The sequence below is a fragment of the Dipodomys merriami genome, unplaced genomic scaffold (assembly GCF_024711535.1).
Source record: "Dipodomys merriami isolate MVZ:Mamm:240054 unplaced genomic scaffold, mDipMer1.0.p SCAF_9, whole genome shotgun sequence".
Taxonomy (NCBI): Eukaryota; Metazoa; Chordata; class Mammalia; order Rodentia; family Heteromyidae; genus Dipodomys; species Dipodomys merriami.
This window is the reverse complement of record NW_027206512.1, coordinates 28,335,718-28,359,919: the sequence shown is the minus strand read 5'-3', so window position 1 is coordinate 28,359,919 and position 24,202 is coordinate 28,335,718. Positions and strand designations below refer to the sequence as shown.

At 33.5% G+C, this 24,202-nt stretch overlaps 1 protein-coding gene across 12 annotated transcripts in view; it reads right to left on the bottom strand.

Moving 5' to 3' along the window:
- Epha5 (EPH receptor A5) overlaps window positions 1–24,202 on the bottom strand; it is a 308,672-nt gene that overhangs the window by 64,341 nt on the left and 220,129 nt on the right. For 8 of the 12 annotated variants that reach the window (XM_070012881.1, XM_070012883.1, XM_070012885.1 and 5 more), the window contains 3 exons: window positions 23,020–23,144; window positions 16,859–17,018; window positions 12,722–12,827 (listed from right to left, as the gene is read on the bottom strand). In XM_070012881.1, the coding sequence (XP_069868982.1) occupies window positions 12,722–12,827; window positions 16,859–17,018; window positions 23,020–23,144 (391 nt within the window). The remainder of the gene's footprint in view (window positions 1–12,721; window positions 12,828–16,858; window positions 17,019–23,019; window positions 23,145–24,202) is intronic. The other 4 variants (XM_070012882.1, XM_070012884.1, XM_070012889.1 and 1 more) reach the window with 1 other exon arrangement.

The window sequence follows — 24,202 nt, the reverse complement described above, 5'->3', positions numbered from 1 at the left end:
TGGACTTTGTGTTGCTCTTCCACTTTGGTGCTGGCCTCATCACAGACTCATAGCAATGGAGCCAGTGAATCATCAACTGGAACTCCAGAAAACACAAAGAAAATAAATCTTTCCAATTTCAAGGTGTTTTCCTCATATCAGGTAAATATTGTTATAATATTGAGTTAAGCATAGAGACCTAACTTAAGTTATGTTATATAATTAATATATCTTATGCTTATATATTATATGCATAACATATATTATACACATATGATATACATATATGATATACATATGTTATATATAACATATGTATATTATATTCTGTATGTGATATCTAAGTATGTATATAAATAATTACCTCTGACGTTATATATTTGATTAATTTACTTTTAATGTTTTCTTTTGGATATTTTTGCTGATTTAATTAAAAATTTAAATACAAATATATGAGCTAGAAAAAAATTAAGGTAACTTAATCATTCTAATTTTGTAAAATATAGTGTTACAAGAAGACTTGGATATATGAAGTGAGAACAGCAAGATGACTTGGTGATATCAGAAAGCCAATCTAGTCATTTAAGGCTATACACTGTAACCTTCCCTTCAGAAATATGTTGGGACCTAGGCCAAGGCAGACCAGAGGCAGTATTCAAATGCAAACTGAATATTGTATTTGAAGTCAACAGAAAACTGTGAATGGACAGAGAATTGATAAGCTCTAATTCAAGACAAATAGTATACCGAGATGATCCTGTGATGAATTTTTAAGCTGGGGATGGCAGAACAGAATTTGTAAATCTAGTTTTCAGGCTCATTATAATCACACATTTAAGAATCTAGAAAGATTTCTGTTTTGTTTTGGGGGAGTGAAGTTTATAAAATTCAAGATTTGAAGCCGGGCGCCAGTGGCTCACGCCTGTTATCCTACCTACTCAGGAGGCTAAAATCTGAGGATTGCAGTTTGAGGCCAGCAAGGGCAAGAAAATCTGTGAAACTCTATCTTCAATAAACTGCCAGAAAACTGGAAGTGGCGCTGTAGTTCAAGTGGCAGAGCGCTAGCTTTGAGCTGAAGAGCAGAGGGTCAGTGTTCAGGCCCAGAGTTCAAGTCCCATGACCAACAAAAAAATAAAAATGAAGATTTGAGCAGAAATACACTGGGTAATAGAAGACATTTACTATATAGTAGCTATTTTCCTACTTATGCTGGACAAGGGAGGGTTGGAATACTTAACTGAAAATTGTTTGGACTCCAGGAAAGGTCAGCTTTACACTAGCCCAATAATTTCCAAATTGCTAGATAATTGGTCAGTTGAGCTGACCACTAGATGTATATTTAAAGCAAGTGGAATAGAAAAAAAATTATGAAAAAAGTGAGATATTGATCACAAAATAAATCACTAAGAGGTTCCTATTATAAAAATAAAGCATTACAAATGCACAAATTGGCTTACCATATTAGTAGTTTTAAAATTTCCAAGTAATTATGTTCACCATCTCCTAGATGTAAATATTGGTTTCAGTGTGACATACCCAATTAAAAACAAACTGAGAATTTGTGAAAAAAATTCAAGCTTGTCTAAAGAGGATTAAAAAAAAACACTCCTCATAGGAAAGCACTTGATAGGAAAGCACATCTGATATTCTTTCATATTTAAAAAACTTGTTTGTTCAACTCTTTGTAATATAATTTTCATGCTATGATTACATATTTATATTTATAACACTTGTCCATATTTTGAAAACTTAGCTATTGATTTTAGAGTAAAATTATCAGAAAATTATTAAATATTAAAAAACTAGATATTTAAAAATTATTAAATGTTAATGTCATTTATCATTTATCATTTATTAATTTGTAATCGATGTTTATGACTGCATGGTATTACTTCAATTACTTCATTTGAATCTCACTTCAGATAAATGTTGGTAAGTTCTGTAAAACTTATACAAATGGAATGAACTTTAACCTAAGCTTATTAAATTTGCTTCTTAAATCAAAGGAAATGTGCACATTAGTGTTAGAGTAGCACAAAGATTTCTGTGAACAGGCTGTTGCTTCCCTAAGTTGTATTGCACTCTGCACTTACTTCTAGGCTGAGCTTGACCTGAGTGATTCCATTTTATAAAAGCAGTTTTATCCACTTGGAGTATAAATCCTGAAGTAAAAAAAAAAATCTACAAACCCTCCTTTTTGTAAATAAACAACTATCACCTAGCCATCATAAATCAAGAGGAGCAAACTGATAAATAATTTACTTGTGCAAATAAAAGGTTACCCCCTATGAACTTACAAGATAGAACCAGAAACACATGATCACATGGATTTATAAAATCATAAAAGAAAAGCCAGGCCCATGAGTTTATTGAATACTCTATACAGAAGAATCATTCAAACCTTTCACCTGGATCATATACTAAGTGGAATACCAATACGGAAGATGATGCTCACTTCTGTAATCCTAGTCAAGAGACTGAGATCTTAGTTTCACAGTTTGAATCCAGCCTGGGTAAAAAAGCCTGAATGAATTGCAAAAATCTGGGAGTGGATCTGTGGCTTAAGTAGTAGAGTGCTAGCATTGAGCACAAAATCTCAAGGACAGTGCCCAGGCACAGAGTTCAAGCCCAAGGACTGGCAAAAAAAAAAAGGAAAACTTGGGTGTGTGAATGTCCCCTGGTTTTCTATCAGTTTATTTAGTGTATGTATTCAATGCTCAACAGCTGAAAAGTTCTCTACTCTGTCTCTAGGACTCAGTATGATCTAATTCTACCCACTGCTGGATAATCCTGCCCACTTAAATTCCCATCTTTTTGTACCTGGTAAGCCTGAATGAGTCTATACCATGAATCAGCTTGCACCTCAACCTAGCTCTGTACTAGAATAGCTCTGTGAATGGGTGTGTGTGTGTGTGTGTGTGTGTGTGTGTGTGTGTGTGTGTGTGTGTGTGTGTGTGTGTGCCTAATCATCTACAGTGATTGTCTTTACTTCTACATCAGCTCTCTGACCTTGTTTTAATGTGGCCTCTTGAACTCTTTCAAAATCCATGGTACCTTTGACCCTTTCTTAGCTATTCTGTAGTATACACATATGTGTATTTATGTGATATATTTACACACACCATATGATATAGATATATATGTATATTTGTGTTATGTGAAATAGATAAATAACAATAGATAGGTGATAGATATTTAATCATTGCAATCACCATAAAGGAATTTCTGAATGCAAGTGCTCATGGGTACCAACTGAAATTAGTAATACTTGATGAATAAGTAAAGTCAATAAAATTAACATAGGTTTTAAATTTATTGTTAGTCAATAAATTCTGACATGAAAAGATTTAAGTGAGTCCATCTATCTTTCCAGTATAACAAGCTCACAAAAATTCTACAACATCAGAAGCATGAAGTACACTTTGAGGAAGGCAGTAAATGTTCCATCTGGAGGTATACTGAAAGATCCTAAATTTCTGAAAATAGCCTCAGAAAATCAAGAAAATGTTTCCACATTAATTGTTCTTAACCTATCAACCTGATGATTCTTTGCCTTCTGGGATGGAAACGAGTGGATAATGGAGGTAAGACAACCCTAACAAGAAAACCTCAAACCAAATCAAACAAAAGAAAATAAATAATAAACTATATTTGTTTCCTTACACTTTCTATGGTCCCAGTGTACTGAATTAAAAAAAAAATTGTGTATGCCGGATGCCAGTGGCTCACACCGTAATCCTAGTAACTCATGAGGCTGAGATCTGAGGATTGCTGTTAAAAACTTCAAAGCCAGCCCAGACAAGAATGTCTATGAGACTCTTATCTCCAATAATCCACCAGAAAACCGGAAGTGGTGCTGTGACTCAAGTGGTTACAGCGCTAGCCTTGAACTGAAGAACTGAGGGACGGCACCCAGGCCGAGTTCAAGACCCACCACACACCAGAAAAAAAAAATGTACATTGTAGACTTTTGAAATCTTAAAAATTTCATTTAAAAAACACTAACAACAACAACAACAAAATACCTTTCTGCCTATGGAGACATTGTCACTCTCAGTAGCTGTCAAAGGATTCACCTCTGAAACATGATTCCACTATGCAATTTTTGCAGTCAAATCCTAGTTGATTTGCATAATAGGGAGTATATTGTTTTAATCATTTTGGGTCCAGGCTTCAGGCACTAGTCTTCCAGAATTATTCAAATTATCCAATTCTGTACCATTTGTCCTCCTTTATCTCCCTTTTCCCTTAGGATTATCAGTGAAAGCTCTAGCCTACATTTAACCTCACTTGTGTCTTTGGCTTCCTGTTTCTTGTAGTATTCCTGCCTGGCATGCTATGCTTTCTGTTTCTGAGTGGTAATTAATTTTGTCTTTCTTAGCCTCTCTGTGTTTCCTTTTCTGACCACATCTGAATGACCACCTAAAAGAACGCAGAACAACCCAACAAAAATTATCATTAATACATGTATTCCAAGACCAAAACACAAATGGGAAGAAAAGATAACAGGTGATTAGCAGATACAATACCATTGAAGTAACTCCACCCTGATAACTAGAACCAAGTGAAGTTTTTCTACAACACCTTGCTGTGTATACTTAAAGTATTAGTGGTTTCAAGAGAATATAATGTTGTGCATAAACTATTAAAAGCAAATTGGGGGCATAGGATGTAACGCATAAGATCAGTTAACTGTGACATTCAAATATCACAGTAAACTACAGAAAAACAAAAAGTAACAATAAAGACAAGAAGAAAATTAGAATATAGTGTGCTTGGTAGCACTAAAACTGTCAGAGCTTTGGGTGTGCCTAAAGTCTGTCCTTCCACATAGCATAACAAAGATTTTGGCTATTGGAGACTGAGTTGCCAAACTATTAGAAACATTTATTTGTTTCTAGGTTCATGCAAGGCCATTTGGAGCACATACCTTGAACAAATATGTCTTAGAGTTGGTTTTTAAAATCAAACGGAAGTCTAAATTTTGTTCCTCAGCAATAATCTAGTAGATAAGGGAAGAATAGGAGCCACTTTTTTTCTTGTAAAAATGTTCTGCCTTTTGTCATCACACTGCTATTGATTTTCATCTTGGTGCTGGGTAACCAGTTCCTCTGAGAGCCTGTGTGATTATGGCCTCCAAGAGAAATGGAAAAATTCCCAGAAACCTAGCAAGGCCTTCTGTCAGAACCCAGTATCTTCTGGCACTTTGGCCTCCTCTCTATTTCAAATGGGGCTCAAATTTATTTAGAAATGGAGCTTTGGGCAAATGAAGTTTTGGACAGAAAGTGTATTTTGTTCTCATAGGGTTTAAGCTTTAGGTTTTTCTTTTACTTTGTATGGTTTAATAAAAAGTGGTTTTTTTTTAATTCTCTACTAAAATAATTAATATTGTTGCAAGTCAATGAGATACTGATTGCCTATTGTCTCCAGTAGCATAGAGTTGTTGTTTGATGGAAACATATGCCTCTGCCTAAGATCCTGAGAGGCATAGAGATGCTTACAAGTTGTATCTATGAGAAACTGCAGGTGGGGTCTTTAATAGTGCTGAGCAGTTAAGGCAGTAACCCAGGAAGGTTAGGTTTCCTAGGATGCTTTATATCCCACTGTGGGCAATTAGTTGCTACACTGCTCTTTGTCTTCCTGGAATTACTTTGCCCAGATACCCATTTGTCATTCATTAATAAATTATGACCTGCACTCTAATTATTTTTGATTTAGAGCCTTTGAAGAAAAATGCATGCAATCATGAGGAAATAGATTGGATAACAACTCTCAGATATTAAATCAATATACTTGTCTGGATTTATTACAGTTTATAAAGTCACATCTATTGTTAATTTATCAAACATTGATACAGTTTTTGTTTCATTTTGTTTCTATACAGCATCTCATTATGCAGCCTGGGCTGGCCACCACAAACTCAAAATCTGCCTGCCTCAGCCTCCAGAACGTTGTGGTTACAGGTGTGTGCCAAGATATCCACCTAAAATTTACTTTTCAAAAACTCTTTCAAAAATGAATGCATATGTGATTACAAATGTTTGTAGACCATTATTTTGAAATAATAGTGGTGAATTAAAATGTTCTCATATCATGAATTAGAGAAACCAAATATTTTGGTGTGTTGCTCCTACACTGAAGATAATAAAAAGAGATGCAAATGTTTCTAACATTGTTATTTTAAAAAGTGCTGCTTGGTAAGAGTATGCCCAGTGTAATGTTAGTATCAGCAGGTACTGTAAAATACCTGACAATATAAACTCAGAAAAGTTTCTGGATGTTATATAATATTTCTTGAAATCACTCATGGATTTTGTCACAGAAACAAAAATTGTATTATTTAGGAAGAAAAACAGTTATGGGTTGGCTATTCTATTATGTTTATGTAAGAGTCATTACCATAACTCTAATTTATCATCATCATGGAAACAAATACTCAAATGGAGATTATCCACAGTTCATCTATGAGTCATATTTTAAATTATGTTATGTGGGAGTAACATGGAATTATTAATCCCCTGAGTAAGTTGCTGGTAGACAGAAGATAGAAGATACAGGGTGCCCTATTATTAGTGCTATAAACTGTAATATTAATTAAATGACAGATACTGAATATCCTGTTCCAAGACTTCTGTGGAAGGAGAGAATGCTTTGACTATAATGATTGGGAAGGCTTTATGAAGAATTAATGGTGTGGGTCTTGATATATGGCAAACAAGGTGAAGGGATACTCTCTTTTTTGATTCTTAGATTACTTGCATTTTGTAGAACTGTCCCTCATTTCACTTGTCTCCATGAGTTCTTGGCCACAGTATTGTAAAGCAATTTCTCCACTCTATTCTTAGTTAAATGTTCAGTGCTATGTTGAATGTTTTACTCTGTGGAGATGGTTCGAAATTTTCTGTCAGATCTTACATCCCATTAGCTCAGAAAGTGAATGGTAAGGACCCTGAAGTTCAAGCTCAATTTAAAAACAAAGTGATCATTTCCCCTTCAATGATTCAAAGATTGCATCCTGCTTTGCAACCTCATGGATCACTCCTTTTTAAATCTCTTTGCTAGGTCTCCCTCCTCCACTGCACCATTTAATGTCAGGCTTTTGCTGAGCTCTTCTCAATAACTTTGGTTTTTTAGCACCTTTCAATACTAGCTTGTGCCAGAGCTTCCTTGAGTCATGAATCTCACATGGCAAATCATATCATTTTAACACCTTGATCTATCACTGTGTGAATGTTGTATTTATTTTCTTAATCTCCCGAAACTTTTCAGCTTCAGGATTTATCATTTTCTTTTGGACTGAAACATTTGCAACTGAATAGATCAAAGTTAAAGAAAAACATGGTGATAATGCCGAAAATGTAGTTTCAAGAGTCTTGAACATTAGGTTCATCCAGGTCCTTGAACAGTCATTTAACGGTCAGTGGAAGCTTGTACATATTGTGGGTGTTTAAGCTACATACAGAGAAGGATAGATATATTAAATTACTTAGGAGGGACTTTTAAGATACAGAGAAAATAAGCAGCTTTCATAGAATATAGAATGGTCATGAATGGTCATGGTAACATTTGGTATGTGTGATTTTAGAATAAATACAATTTACCAGGTACAGTGATGGGGAGAGAAGATTTTTTCATTAATGTTAGTGCCAAGACTTCACTGATATAAATTTCTAAATGGTATTTTACTCATATTGCTGAAGTCTCATAGTTTTAAGTTGTTAATATCTTTGTTTTTAGCAGTAGAAAATCAGAAATACATATAAAAGTTAAATGATTACCTCTGTTGTGGAAAGTCCAGGTCTTGAAGGATGAGTAGGTCTCAAGAATCAAGACTCTATTGTCTATATTATTTTAATTTTTTTTCCCTGGGTAAAGTAATGTGAGTAGGAGCAGAGATGAAAATGCTTTTCCTATCATCTTGTATCTTGTAGGAGACAGACCAGAAGCTAACAGAATTCTCAGTTTTAACAAAAGATTTCTTGTGTGCCAAAGAAGAATTACAGGTTATCAGTTTATTACTCTTAATTCAAAGGATGAGACTGGGCAAAGACTTGACACATATAAGAAAGACACTGAGAAATTCTTGAGAAAGGAAGTATTTAGGTAAAATGAAGAGTAAGGATAAATAATGGATGGAGAGACCACCAAGAAAATAATTTTATCACCTATAAGAAGTTAGGCACTCATATTTATAATCCTAGCTGCTCAGAAGGCTTGTGACCAGAGGAAAGAAGTTTGAAGCCACTCTAGGCAGAGAAATCTGAGAGGTTTTTACCCCAAATTAACAGAAAAATACTTCACTGTAGAATTAGCTCAAGTGGGAGAGTTCTAGTCATAAGTGAAAAAGCCCACTGAAAATATAAGTCCCTTAGTTCAAGCCCCAGATCTAGTGTGTATCTGGGTATGCATGCCTGTATATGCACAAACACATGTGTGTATACACACACACACATGCACATACACACAAAACTAGACATAGAGGTAGTACTGAGACATGATATTGTGGTAAACTATTTTATACAAAATCCTTCAGAAGCATTCTAGTAGTAGGTCATATTTAGCTGATGGTAACAATGTATTACTTATTTTTGTGAGTATCATTGTCCCGTTATTTCATTATTCAAAACATTTCTTCTATCGGTTTTAGAATAATTCATACACTTTAAAAATACTTGCTTTAAGTAACTACCTTTTTGGTTTTGTTTTTAATCAGAAGCAGAGAGAATTCTGGCACTTGTTTAAATTCAACAGTCACATTCAAAATACCTGCATATAACTTGGCTTCAAATGACATGCAAAATTTTTCTGTCTCTGGAATTTTAGTCTACAAGCATTTCTTTTTCTTAAGTACAAATTGTGTCAAACCTAAATAAAGAACTCAGTGAACTAGACTATCATTTTAGTCCAAATGAAGATGATACTGATTCCATTTATCCTGTGAAACATATCTCTTCATTCTTCTTTTAATTTTGATATATGAAATACTGTATATGTATCTGGCCATTAAAACGAAGCAAAAACATTTTGAGGGAAGAATGATCTTTTAAATTTTTACTTGAATATACTTTGATATGGAGAGTAAGTACTCAATAAATCTTTGGAATGGATACTTGTGGAATATGTTATACTGTAGAAGATCTAAATTTCATTACAAAATTATTGTAAAAAAATTCTTAGTGTTATTTTCAGGTAATGACAACAACAGTCAAATTCCTAAGTCAATGCTTTATATAAAGCTATTTGTTTCTCTGTCTTTTTGACATGATCTCTTTATGGTATTTCTTATAGGTGAGTCTCTAAACATTGTATTCTTTGGGTCCTGAATAATTCTTTCCCTCAGAAACAGATATCTTAAAGGGAATCAGTTCCATTTGTTTAATAGAAGGCAGAGAATTTAGCAGTTGTATCTAGGCAAAATCTGAACAGGACTAAGATTATCTTTTACTTAGATTATGTTCTTTTTTCAGGGATTAAATCATTTTTCTGATTTATTTTAACATTTCATGAACATTATAATGCAGATATTACATTTAAATAGACTTAAAACATCATTTCTTGATGCCAAGTATAAAAATTTCTACATTTTTTAGAAGCTCTTCTGTTTTTATTGTTGTTTTGTGTTCAACTGCAAGTGGATGTATAAACATCTGTGGGAATAGAGGGTGTAATGCATAAGTATCATATTCCTCTATGTGTGCACATTGAATAAAAGTCAAGCTCTGACATCTTTTGAGATGCAGTTGAAACAAAGAACATATGATAAATAGTCAAAGTATTGAAAAAGCTATTTAATCTCATGAAATATAGAGTGCAAAGGATTTAAAGAAGAAATAACTTCTACAATGCTACTTGCTTGTACTTTCTGTACCAATAAACCTTATTAATTAGAGATTCTTGTTAAGCTGAGAGTAGAGGAGACAAATTTTAGGGTTAATATACCTATCCTTCCTGTTGTTCTTGTGTTATTGTTGGTCATGAAATGGTCTGGGTACTCTCCCTGAGCATTTTTCGCTATGTAAGTGCTCTAACACTTTGAGCCACAGCCCACTTCTGCTTTTCTGGTAGTTAACGGGAGAAGAGTCTCACTGAGTTTCTTGCCCTGGGTGGCTTCAAACCAAGATGCTCAGATCTTAGCTTCCTGAGGAGCTAGACTTATAGGCATGAGACTGAAAAGCGAAAAAAGAGGGAAGTATTTAAAGAATCAACTTAATTAAAGGAAAGGAAAAGAAGTAGAAAGGATACAGTGAAAAATTTTCTCCCACATTTAATTGGAAGAGTCTAATGATGTCAATCTGATTTTTAAAAAATTAACTGATTAAAAATGCATATCAATAATATATAGTACATATAAGGAAGATTTAAGAGGCACCAAATTAGGATATAAAAAAGTGTTCATTTTTTTAAAGCAATAAGAGAAAGACTGAGAAACTGTGCAAAATAGGAGAGTTGAGGGAATAGTAATTGTTTGTATTTTATAATTTAAAAATATTTTCAGGTGGACCTGTTGCAACAATGAGAAGTACAAAATGTCATGTCAAAACCAGCTTTACAATGTCGGTGTGTGTGTGGGGGGTATAATTGGGTGGGGGGAGGGGGGAGGCGGGGAAGGGAGGTGAAGGGTAAACAAAGGAGGAGGCTGCAATGCTTGGTAAGAAATGTATGCATTATCCTGCCCATGTAATTGTAGCCCCTCTGTACAGTATGTTCTCAAATAAAATAAAATTAAATTAAAAAAAACATAATAATAAAAATATTGAGAAAGACAGTAGTAATAGACCAAGTTGTGAACTGGTTGCTTACCTAGTTTCTAGTTATATAGCTTTAAAGGACACAGCACCACTTCTGGTTTTCTAGTAGTTTATTGGAGATAAGAGTTTCACGGACTTTTCTGCCATGGCTGGTTTTGAACTGTGATCATCAGATCTCAGCCTCCTCAGTAGCTAGCTAGGATTACAGGCGTGAGCCACCAGTACCTGGATAATTTTTCTTTTGAGTGTTATAACTGACTTAAATCTAGACAACATAGTTACTATAGAAAGCCTAGGATTAAAATGCAAACAAAAAGGTGAAATTCAATTGCCTTTAAATGAGGTAGGATTAAATACTTCAAGAATCGTGCAATATAATACACACACACACACACACACACACACACACACACACACACACACACACACACACACATATCCATGAGTAATCTAATCCAATAGCCAAAGACATTTTTTCTGTAAAATCCAACAATGAACTTTCAACAACATACAGTAATGAAAGTTTCATTTAAGAGTTTGATATGTTTTGGTGAAAGTTTATATACTTCCAATTGAATAGATTTTATGACATGACCTGTGAGAGAAACCTATCTTCTGGAAAGAAAGGGAACTACTTGGACCTTGTCCCTTTCTGACATCAGAAAGAAATTATAAGTAGACAAGAGATATCAAGCACCCTAGGAGTGTCAGGCTCCACTGTCTTCAATGGTCCCTAATTGAACATGAACTGTCATCCAGTTAAAAGTCCTAAAGATACATAACTACTGTCCTAATATTGAAAGAAAACTATAGATTGCAACATGGATTCTTCAGAAAATTTTAAATTCTTCTAACTGTGGAAGAACCAGAAGAAATGAATCTTTATATAGAAAAAGAAAGGATGTTTAAATAGAATAGCAATATTTTCTGAAAATAAACTATTGCCATGTAACTAAAAGATACAGATAGAAACTTAAAGGTACAGATAGAGAACACAGCTACTAAACACTCAAAAGTGCCTAGTTTATCTAGCTATGAGTTCAATAATTGATAAAGCACCAACATTAACTGAGTAAAGCAGTACCAAAATATAAAGGAATGAATTGACTATCTAATTTTTATTTTGGTTCTTACAGTATATTTGAACAGGTTGAAGAATTTTATCTGCAATGGTCAGAACACCACAATTAAATTTCAATGAGCAACTCACATTACTGAATATCCCTGTATAAAAATATGGAAATATAAAATTACATTTGCTATAGAATAGAGCATAATTTACTTACTAGTATTTTAGGAAACAATCATGTTCAATGAATTGTCAGGAAACATATCTACTAAGTTTCCTATTAGAGTTACAGTTCTTACTTTCAAAATGAAAAATATAGTTGTGCAATGCATAGAGTCACATACTACAGTATTCAGTGAAATACAATTTAAATCACCATACTCCATGGTTGATATATTCATTTTGATACCATGTAGGAGCTAAAAAATATAATAAAGCAGTCATTCAAAAAAATTCTCATTTTTCAAAATGTTATTTGTCCAAATGACTGCTTACTATAATGATCATTTCTATATCTCAAAACTCTTCTAAGCACAGAGGTCTTCCTAAACCCTAATCAAAATTACCACAGACAAGTTTACAACTTTCTAGAGAGAAGATAATCAGTACTTAAATTAAACTACATTATAAAAGAAAAATGAGTATATTAGTAACAGAATAACCAAGAGGAGGTTAACACTATTCTTGTGAAGTTTTCTTTTATGAAGGGTAGGTACCTGAAAGACAGAAATTGTGGGCTTATAAATTAGCACTAGCACGGACAAAATAAAAAAAAAATTAAGAAGCCCATGATACAATGACATTTTCTGCTGATAAATCGCTTGCCTGATTTGTTTTGGGATTTGCTGAACAGCACAATAGTTATATAAAGGAAAGCAAGAGATCAGCTGTAGAAGTTGAGAAACACACTTTCCCAAACTCTTACCTTCCACTAAGGAGGAAACCAATAACCACTGCCAGAAGAATGACTCCCACTGTCACAGACACCGCAATGATTGGAATCTGGCCTTGATCACTGGATGCTGCAACTGCTGATGGGAGACATTGAAAATGGAGGTATGATTAAAGGGATTCAATGTATTCAAATAACAGCTTGTTAGTGGTTGGAAATGTACTCATGGCTTAAGCAATTGACCCACTTGGCTAAAGCTTCCTCCACAAAAATCTCTTCTCAGATGTGTGTAATTGAAAAGGCATCTTTAGGCGGAGAAAATATTTACTCTCCAAATAGAAATTTGAAGTCGGCTCTAAGTCACCGATTATTTCCTTGTCATCATAAAATATGAATGTATATTGTTTGCATAGCATTTATCCAGGTGCCTAAGGTTTGAAAGATAAAATGGAACAATCTCATTGATTTCAAACAGCATAAGCAGGATAAGGAGGTGTTCAGTGTATGTGCCTGGACATTTTTTAGAGTATGCTGGGTGTTTTCTAAAAAAATAAAATCTGATCAATTCAGAAAAGATTTTTCCCATAGACATAAATTTTAAATTAATGTGACTAGGTACTCATTGAAGTTATAGATAATACCTCTCCTATATAACTAAAAGCCCCAACAATGAATAGGTTATAATCGATAAGTATGCTTCATAAGTAGGATCACTGTTTGAAAATGTCAAAGCATAAATTTCAAACATTGAGAAACCTGTGTAAAAAGTGAGACTCAATTATAACCCTTTCATAAAACATGGTATGTTTAGATAAAGTATTTTCTACTTTAAAAATACAAGGCTATTGTATAGAAATATGGATGTGGTTATGTAAATAAGCAAATTAATTTTTCTTTTGTGTTGCTAAAAGTTAAAATGCTCAACAAGAAATGTATTCATTTCTTTACTTGTGTAACTGTAACCCCTCTGTTCAGCATCTTTACAATAACATAACATTTTTTAAAAAGTTGTCAGGATTGACTCAATAAAACAGTATGGTTCCTGATGAAAGGCCTAATTGTTTTGATGATTTCAGAGTATCACTGTCTCTCCTGTACCTTAGAAAATTTTAAATCATTAAAACTAAGTTTTGATGTTTGATAAGTTTCTGTCTTTACCACTATTTACTAGATTTATCGGCCAACTTTTAGATTTCACATTTTCTCTTAATTCTTGTTGCCTCACCTTTGAACCTCTCTATCCAAAATAGACTAGATTCCTTTTAATCACTTTCTTGCCTGATCTACATGCATATCAATCATTACTGACCACCTCTTGAGACTCAAATATTATCAACAACTTGTCATAATAAAACTATTATTTACAATAGGTCTGGGTTCTGTTCTTACTTTCTGTTTTAGGGAAATGGTTGAAAAAAATTGCAATTCCAAGGTTTCAGGCTTTGAAATTCACTGACAATGAGGTCTCAGATAAGAGATGTGTTGTGCATTACAAATGAAATAAGGAAATCTATTCAGTATTTGGTTCCATAGTATCCAAATGCAATATTATTTTAAATAGGTGCAACTACTGTTTGAATGTCTTTGATTATTTCATTAATTTTCAAACTAATTCCACCCCATAATGAATTTTTCTTACTTTTTCAGTGTATCAATTTAATACCCCTACCTATATTTTCTAAATGCCTTCCTTAATAAGTAAGAAAGTGGTTAAGGAGGATTCTGTGATTAACTATACCAGCATAGCCTTGTTTTGCTTTCTGTTAACTCCATTGTTACATCTTTTTCCTCCCAGGTCTCACTTCTTCTAAGATCTTCCTCAAGAAGGTATTTGTTCCATTGTAGGCTACCTTGAAAGGATCTCTCCTTGGGGAAGAAATACTTTTTATGTTGTTTGTTTCTGATCCTGGAGCTTGAGCTTTAAGCCCTGAAAACACTATACCACCTGAGCCACCTGGTTTTTTTAAAATTATTTTTCAGATTGTTTCTAGTTTTGTTCTGTTTTGTTTTGATTATGGTTTGGGACAAGAATCCTCTTACCTAGTATCTCCTAAACAACTGAGAAAATTGGCCAATATTACTCAACCAGTTGGTTGATTGAGATTTGGTGGTCTCACTATATTTTTGCCCAGGATGGCCTCAAATTTTCATCTTTTGGGTTTATACTTCTGGTGTAGCTTGGATTATAGGTGTGAGACACAATTCCCAACAATGAATACATTTTTATATCTAAATATAATAATCTTCAATCTAAATTTGGAGAAGGGTCCAATATTTATTTGCTAGAAGATAGCTAAGAAAATTTTCCATTTCCTTAAAACAAATTTCCCTGGTTATTATATCCACATTAGAGATAGCAACTATAAAATATTTAACATATGTTTCAACTACTAACAGCTGTGAATAATTAGCAGATATAGTCTTCCAACTGTATCTCTTGTTTTGTTTAGACTGTTTGCCTGGAGAAAGAAGGGACTGCAAATGTGAATAACTTGAGTCACTATAACTAAGGAGATTTATTTTAATATATAGACAATACTGAAATAAAAATTAAATAATACACCAAATAATAATTCTACAATCGTTTTTGAAACAAGAATTTCATCATTCAGAATTAAAGAAACTATGTTCAAAGTTTTGGAAGGGTATTTTTCTTTGATATTTATATTGATTTGTCCAGAGCCTAGCAAAGTCTTAGGCAAGAACAACAACAAAAAGATGCTTATATATTTTTGTTGCATTATATCCAGAAAAGATTCTATTGATTTTTGTATTTTCTAAGACACTGAAAAGGTAATCATTTAAGACTCTCATGTTAGTGGTTTAAATAGAGTTCATACATGGAATGTTCCTTTTCATAGAAAAAAAATATTTCATTACTTTTTACAATGACTACTTATTTGTATGAAATCCAGTGGGGTAACACTTGAGAAGTGATTAAAAATACTTACAGACAATTGAATTAATTAAACAAATCTTGATTTTCTGAATTTCTATATAAGTTTATAAAACATATTTATTGATAATTAACAAGGTAATTTAGAGACTAAACACACACTTTTGTTGTTTTCCAAACAAAGAAATGTGCATTTCATCTTATGGTTTTTGTAAAGCAATGGCTTTTTGATTTTTTTTCTGCTACCAAGTTTTGAGCTCAGGGCCTCGTACTCTCATTTAGCTTTCTTGCTCGTGGATGACACTCTACCACTTGAACCATGCATCTTTTTGTTACGTTTTTGGATATGTGGAGAACGTGTCTCAGACACACTCCCCAATAGACTTTAAACTGATTCTCCAGGTCTCATTCTTCCTGCAGCAAGAATTACAGGCATAAGCCTCCTAGAGTCTCATTTGTATGTCAGCTTGCTTTCAAGGCATACCTATTCATATCTATTTCACTTTTCAGAAGGTCATTACGGTCTTCTAAACTTTCCATTAAAGTATTAATTAACTATAGGACATGTTAGTAATATAATTATTTCATTGAAGTTAGAGAAAGTAGTGAAAACTACTTCACCTTTTGAAAAGTAGTTACTGTCTTTTAATCTTCTTTCAATGTATTAATTAAATATAGGACAATTAGTTATCTAATTATTTCATTGAAGTTAAAGAAAGAAGTTTAATACAATTTTATAGGCAAATGAAGATACCAAAATGGTGTTTCAGAAAGATTTCTAGATTTTCCTCTTCGTGTTACTGCCAGAGATTTAAATATTTTTCTATTCAAGAAATCAGATTAGTTCTGAGAGCACTATTTTCTTCCTCAATTCAGTGCTAAAGAAAATTCCCTGTGGAATTTTCCTAGAAAGACTAAAACAGCATAGTTCAATGAAACAGGTAAAAAAAGAAAAAGAAAAGTGAATGGCAATAATTCAATAAAGTAGGGGAGCAGGGGAATCAAAGTCTTTAAAAGCAAGATTTAAACATTTCTTAATGATCTCCTGGGGTAGCATCTCCCAGCAGACTAGATGCAAGGAAGAACTGGACAGAAATGTTAACCCACCGCTGGACCTTAATAGCATGACAGATTTTCCTACCTGAAGGGGTCATGCCTGGTAGAGAGGGAAGGCGAGTAAAACTGACAGAGTGCCCAGAGAGGGTATTGATCCACTGACTCTTTCCTGGTAACAATTACAGAGACACCAGTTGACAGTAATTAAAATGACTTACACACTGGGATGGTTTCAAACTCAAATCGTCGACTGAAGACACCATAGCCTGCTGCTGTACGTGCTCGAATTTGGAAGACATACACTGAACCTGGTTTCAAGCCCTCGGCCGTAATAGTTGTCTCTTTGGATTTGATAATTGTGTAGCTCGTTTCTTGGTCCTTGGATTGCACATGTAATACAATTATATATAGGAAAAGGAAAGCAGTCAGCATATGAATTACTAATGACAGCAAAAACTTAGATCACAAATTGAACTAGAAACCAATGCATGCTATTATTATAAACACGCTTGAAAAGAATCCTATTAACTCTGTATGTGATAATATATTTATATCTCAAGGTTCAGGGCAACATGTTTTCTGTCCATTAATCACTTTTTCCTTTGGCAAAAATAAATTTGTGAAACTTTTATAATAAGAGATTTATTATTTTATAGACTTATTTTATTTCATTTTTATTATGTTGTACAATGGGGCTTCAAATCAATGTATCAATTTCTGAGCTATTGTATTTTTGTGCTCTTTTTCTCAGAAATAGTCTATTGGAAAATGTCTAGGATACTGTATTCATAGAGAATGTCAACAATATCTCACATACAGCCAGATTTTCTTCATCTGTAAATCTTTAGTGAATTATGTTCTTAATTATATTTATAACTTGGGAGACAAAATTAGTACTTCATTGGAAAATTCTAATTTCCTTTTACCACATCTAGATAGGAAGCAATAAAGAAAAATGGCAAATGAATGATATACATTTTTCTTGAAAAAATGCTATGTTAAGGCATGGTCTAAGAAAGTAGTAACTAAAGTAGGAAAAAATACTGGAAAAAAGTATGAAAACTGAAAGGAAGATCTTTTTCTATTTGGACTACTATCAGAAGACTGTACAAGTGATATTGTCCTACTTATTTCCTATAGCCAAAGCACAGACGTCAGTGTGTGTCTTGAAATCACAGAACAAATTAGAACAGGCTTTTTTTTTTAAGTTTTTTTATTCTGTATTTGGGATTGGCCTCAATTAGCCAGCTGTTCTACAAGTGGAGTCATTCTACACTCATATTTCTCCTTGTGTTTTAATATTTTTGAAATTAAAATATCTCTAAGTTTACCTGGGCTATTTTCAAAATTGATTCTCCATCTACTTCCTGAGTACTTGAGAATACAGGCCCTCACCACCACGGCCAGCAACTTTTTATTTGTATGTTCAGTTTCTTTATTAGTAAGGCACATCACAGAAATAAAGGAAGAATGAAACAAGCAATACAAGAATAAAAATATTTAACCAGCTAAAATGTTTTAATTTTCATAATTATATTCTAATTTTTCTCAACCTTTCCTATTTTAGCATGTCACAGATGACTTTTAAGGATTTTCTACACTACCACAAAAACTAGACAAAAGGTACAGCCTGCAAACATGCTTCTTTCCAAGATGATTACATTCCTCCTTTACTATGTTTAAACATAACAAATTATCATAGAGTTTCTCTCAACTTGGGATGTTCTAATTTTCAATTGAAATAAGTTTTCTGATTCATTGTAGAGACATAGTTGATTTCTAGTTTCTCACAACCAGATTAAAGGCCAAATCTGTCAAAGTTTAGGAAAATTTATTAGAGTTTTTACAAGGAACTTAAAGTAGGTAATCACAATGTAAAAAATTACATGTTTAATTCCTTTTTTTCTTCAAAAACATTTACTGATCTTCTCCTATGTACTCTGACATACTTCAAAGAAATACAACACCATGAAAAAGCAGTTAATCCTATGATGTGTACCATATAAATACTATAAATAGATTTTAGGATTTATTTTAGTGACTGACTGCTCTGAAAATTCTTGGGCTTATGCCTAAGTAAACCTAATCATACTATTTTCTATTTTTCAACATTACTGATAATAAATAACATTACATTTTCAAACTGCATTTTCCAGTTTGGCTATGATTGTAGCAATAACTTTTCAGTAGAAAGTAATCAGATATCTGTGTGATATTATTTGCATATGTTTACAGAACATATAACATATTGAACGAATTTAGTCAAAATTTATATTTATATAAATACTAATATCTCTAATAAAATGATAATTTTCAAGCAATACCAAGTGTCTTTCACTAAGCTTATGTGGTCATGTGTTTACCTCACTCCACACCTCAGTTTTTCCTTCTTTAAAATGAAGATGGAACACTTTTATTAATGTAAGTTGGAGGAGACACAATAAAGATAATTACATAGCACCAAATGCAATCCACATAAGTTGATTTTTCTTAATCCATAACACAATGGTAAATTCTTCCATGGAAACGAGAAAAGGAAAAACATTTTTTAAAAGTTCACGTGGTTGAAATCCTTACTATCAAATGTGTAGAAAACATTTGGTAAAAGGTTAGAAATGACTACTTTTGCTAAAATCACAGGAAAGGAAATGTCCATGAAAACCAGAATGCTGCTCTTTCAATTAATATGTGAACTAATACTCATAGTACAAAAAGAAAATAGAACATTGTGTCTGATATAATGATTAACATTACATCTCACTTTCCCCTTCTCTACAGTCGAATTGCACATTGTCATGCTGAATCCATTGGATGCTACAGTATTAAACGGAATGTAGTGAACCATGTATCTAAGCGATACAATCCAGTGAATATGCATTTTGAAAAAAAAATCTAAATATCTTCCAAAATTTATTTCTATCACACTCCATAAATCACTCTCACATTGTCATTTTCTTCATAACACCAACCCTGTGTGCACCTCTTCAACACCCACAACCACCTGGCTGCCAAATCCTTAGTTATGGCAGTGGCTTTTGCTGTCTTCCTGCCCCAGCTAAGCAAATGAGCTACATTCCCCAGCTGCTTAGCTAACACTGCCCCCATGGAGTGAGGGGAGGGCCTCAGCCAAAGCAGCCAGCTGGCAAACAGCCTGCCAAGGGGCAGCTTCCCTTTTCCTCTCCCTTTAATTAAGAGATGGCAATAGGCCAATCACCACGCCAGAGCACAGAAGCCCAATGACCTCTATTAGAGCAGGGCAATCACAGGCAGAAATGCCAGCTGGCAAGTGCTTGTGCCCTGGAAAGCTTTGCCACCTGTGTCTGGCCCAAAGCCATCCAATAAAATAGCGGTGTCACTCTGAAGGCTCTAAACGGGCTCTGGAAACCTACCAAGACCCCCACCTCCATGCATAGTATAAAGACCCATTATCCCCCTTTATTTTTCCTAGAAGTGTTAATTTTTTTTTTCATGAATTATACCGGGACGCTCTAGTGAGCGTATTTTTGGCCTGACAAAAAGTTCCAGGAATTAATACCCTCATTGTAAAAAGGAAAACACACTGACCAAAAGAAGTTCATAACTTTCTGCCTGAGTAATATATGTTGTAAAATCTTTGCTGCTTTTAACGAATGTTCAGTAGGAAACTTCTCCTTAATGTGTTTAGGAAATGTAATAGCAATACTTTTCACATATCAAACCAGTTTGCTTACTTGAGTGATGAAGATAACAGAATTATAGAAGAGTCTCAAGCTCAAACTACTAAATGTAATACCAAATCCTGTCGAAATAAACACAATCCAAATAGAAATTATTTGTTTATCATTTACATTCACATAAATTAAGCAAAGGAATTTCAATGTGTTATTTATGTATATCTATATGATGTGCTTTTCATCAAATTTACCCTAATCTATATTAGATTGATTTGTAAGAAGAAAAAACTACAACATAAATAAAATTAACTGCAACTATTAACATCAGAGTAATTCTGCCCAGCATGTGCTAACACACATGGTTAAAGAAAAAAGAAATCTATTTCCTCTGCATATTGTTTGTATGAATAAGGTTACTTCCTCACCAATAACACTTGCTCTACTAGTTGAGTTGTCAGAAGGAAAACAATTAAGGCAAACAGCATTTGTCAAACTTTTAGTCTTCATGTTTAGCTATATTTCTCTAAGATGTATAAATATATTGAATATACAGCCATTAGTTGGCCGTTAGTTGTTTATATTCCCACAACACATTTCAATTTCTTTAATATCAGTTTTAATCACAAAGAAAATTTGAAAACCTAGGATGTTTACAGAATTTAACAGGTTTCTGTGTTTATGCATGCACACATATATTTTACACACATTTACCTTAGTGCACATTATTAAGGATTAGAAAACCTTAACTGAGGAATGTAAACCTTATCTTGAAAAAATGTTTTTTAATTTAATTTAATTTTTAATACATTTTATTGTAAAAATACTGTACAGAGGGATTTCAGTTACATGAGCAAGGTAATGAGTACATTTCCTATCAAGCATTGTTACCTACCCCTTTGTTTTTTCTCTACCCTCCCTTCCCTCCCACCTCCACAACTACACTGTGCCTTCTCTCTACCCCCTTCCCCACCTAAATTGTAAAGTTCCTTTTTCAACATAGTGTCTTGTACATTTCAATGTTGCAGTGGTTCAAACTGTATTGCTATTTAAGCATTTTCTTTTTTTCCTTCCCCTCCCCAAGCTAGAGAAGTGTATATACAAGATGCAGGGCATTGACATCAAATACAGCATATACAGGGGTTATACCATGGGGGAGGAACATACAAAGAAACCCAAAAAATCACATGGTACATTATAAATTCGTTAGGAACAATAACAAGAAAGAAAAAACCACTTGTGTCCCTATCGTACGGTTCATTTTGCTTAACATCATCTTATCTGGTCATATGTACATAGCTTTTGACCTTTTCTGCTTGTCCCAGACACATACTAGTTATTGCAAATAAGGGAAACCATAGGACCTATGTTTCTATGGGCTTGGCTTACTTCACTTAATATAATTTTTTCCAAGACCATACTAAAGCTCCCAGCACAATTATATTTATTGCAACATTATTTACCATAACTAAGATATGGAACCAACCCAGATGCCTCTCAGTAGATGAATGGGTCAAGAAAATGTGGTATATATACATGATGGAATTCTATGCCTCCACTAGAAAGAATGACATCGCCCCATTTGTTAGGAAATGGAAAAATTGTTCTTGAATTCAGCATATGTTTAAATTTGAGATTTCTGGTATTCGTATGTACTTAAACTTAGGAATCTCAGAGAAATAAGAATTAATAAGTGATTAACACTGCTATATTCCACTGTACTAATTCCAATTTTATCAATACTATACTCTGCAAGCTATACTTCAACTTGTTTGAGACACAGATTTTGTTTCTTAGAACAGTACAGTACAATTGCAGTACAAGAAGAAGGGAGTGAGGGAAAGGCTCAGTGGCTCTGTATTTCTGCCACAATTCAGCTTTACAAGTTCTAAGCTCACCTTGTGTTTCCACCTGGATGATCTCACTGCCTATAGCTGATAAGAATGTAGATTCAGGAAAGAAGCAATGGATGATTACCATCCTTAGATCGCAACAATTACTATGATAAAACACATAAGAGTAAACCTAGGATGTAACTCACTCAGAGAAAATCACAAAAATTTAGGGAATGTAATAAACACATTCCAATATGATAGTGTTTGACTAAACCCTCGAGTACAAACTGTATTTTAAAATTGAAGCAAGGTTCAAATACTTTAGTAAAATTGAAGCTTCAAACACTACAGCATAAATTGTATCTTAAAATTATATGCCAGGGTTTGGGCTTGTGAGTGTTTGTGTGATGTGTGTGTGTGTGTGTGTGTGTGTGTGTGTGTGTGTGTGTGTGTGTGTGTGTGTGTGTTAGAGAGACAGAGTGACAAACAGAAACAGAGTACATCTTATTTCCCTTTCCCTTAGCAATGCAGGTATTTTGTGGAGATATACCCATAAGTACCTTGCAGTAGACTTTAGTTATTGCTGAATACCAAGAGTGTAACCATTTTTAGCACTTTCAAAATATCCTATGATTTCATCTTTTAATGCCATGGAAACTAGTTAACCTGCTTTTAGACTATGAGGTGGTATCTTGGAGCATAAACTACTTGACAGCAGTAGAACATGGATACAGTGTTCCTAGTACATATCTAATCTCCATAATCATGACTGTAGAATCAATGGTCATTGATTTACACATAAAAGTGCATTGTAGGCTTCTACAAATTGGATGATTGTTGTTGTTAAAAAGGATAGAAAAAGGAAAAGGACAGCTTTTATTCTGTTATTCTCACCTTTTCAAAATACTTTATTTCATATTCCAGGATGATTCCATTGGGACGATCTGGCTCTTGCCAAGACAAAGAGATGCTGTTTTTTGTAATCTTTCCTTTTTTCACATTGGTGACTGGAGAAGGAGCTGTAAAAAAAATACAAATAAAGATCAGCATGACAAATAGGGCCTTAAAATTACAACCTATTTCATATAGTATGTACATTGGCTGTTTAATTATATAGTATAGTAAAAATCCTCAATGATTAAATATTTATTTAGCAGGAAAAACATTTTGTTTTGTCTATAGAAAGTTAAAATTATAAAGCGTTTTACAGATATAAGTTTGTTAACCATCTTCAGAATCTCACTGCTTATGTAAATAAGCACTATTGTTCACTATAATACTACCTGTTAGTCAGTGATGACCATGGTCCCATAAAATTATGTTGCCTGGTGATGAAAAAGTCATCTTAGTTTGGAGCTGCTGTTTGTGCTCAACATAATTGCCAAACATTATTTTCTCAGAATATATTTTCATTAACAGTACCAGAAATATTAATATTATCCTGATATCACAAATTTTAATTCATGTCTGCATAATTCATATTACCTAGGATAATACAAATCCTATGTAAACAGGATTAGAGTTAGGTTTTTTGTATTGTCTGGTTATTTATTTTCTTTCTCTGTTTGTGTGTTTTCCTCCTGTTTCCTGTGTTGTGCTCTTTGGAAGTAAGTTACAATATGCATTCGTCATTTGAGAAATAGCAATTTCTTATATATTTTAAGGGTGAAATATCTGATTAACTGATTATGAATTTGCCTGTATGTGACATTAATTTATTCTTCCTCAGATTCACAGTTTATTTCATCATTTATATTAGTATGGATATGGACACATGGATTTTTATTCATTAGTGTACAAAGGAAATATTTCATTTATTATTCAGCTGTCTAAAACTTTTCATGTCTCCCTGTCAATGTGAGTCTACCAGTGTTTTATATCACTTTCTTTCTGATACCAGATGACTACATACTCCTGGCCCCAGTATGTTTAACTCTACATTTTGCCAAAACCTTTTACAACTTTGTAGGGGATGGGGGGGGGAGGGTTATAGGGACAGGGATGGTAAGGGAAACAAAGGAGGAGGCAACAATGCTTAATAAGAAATGTACTCATTACCTTGCTCTTGTAATTGAAA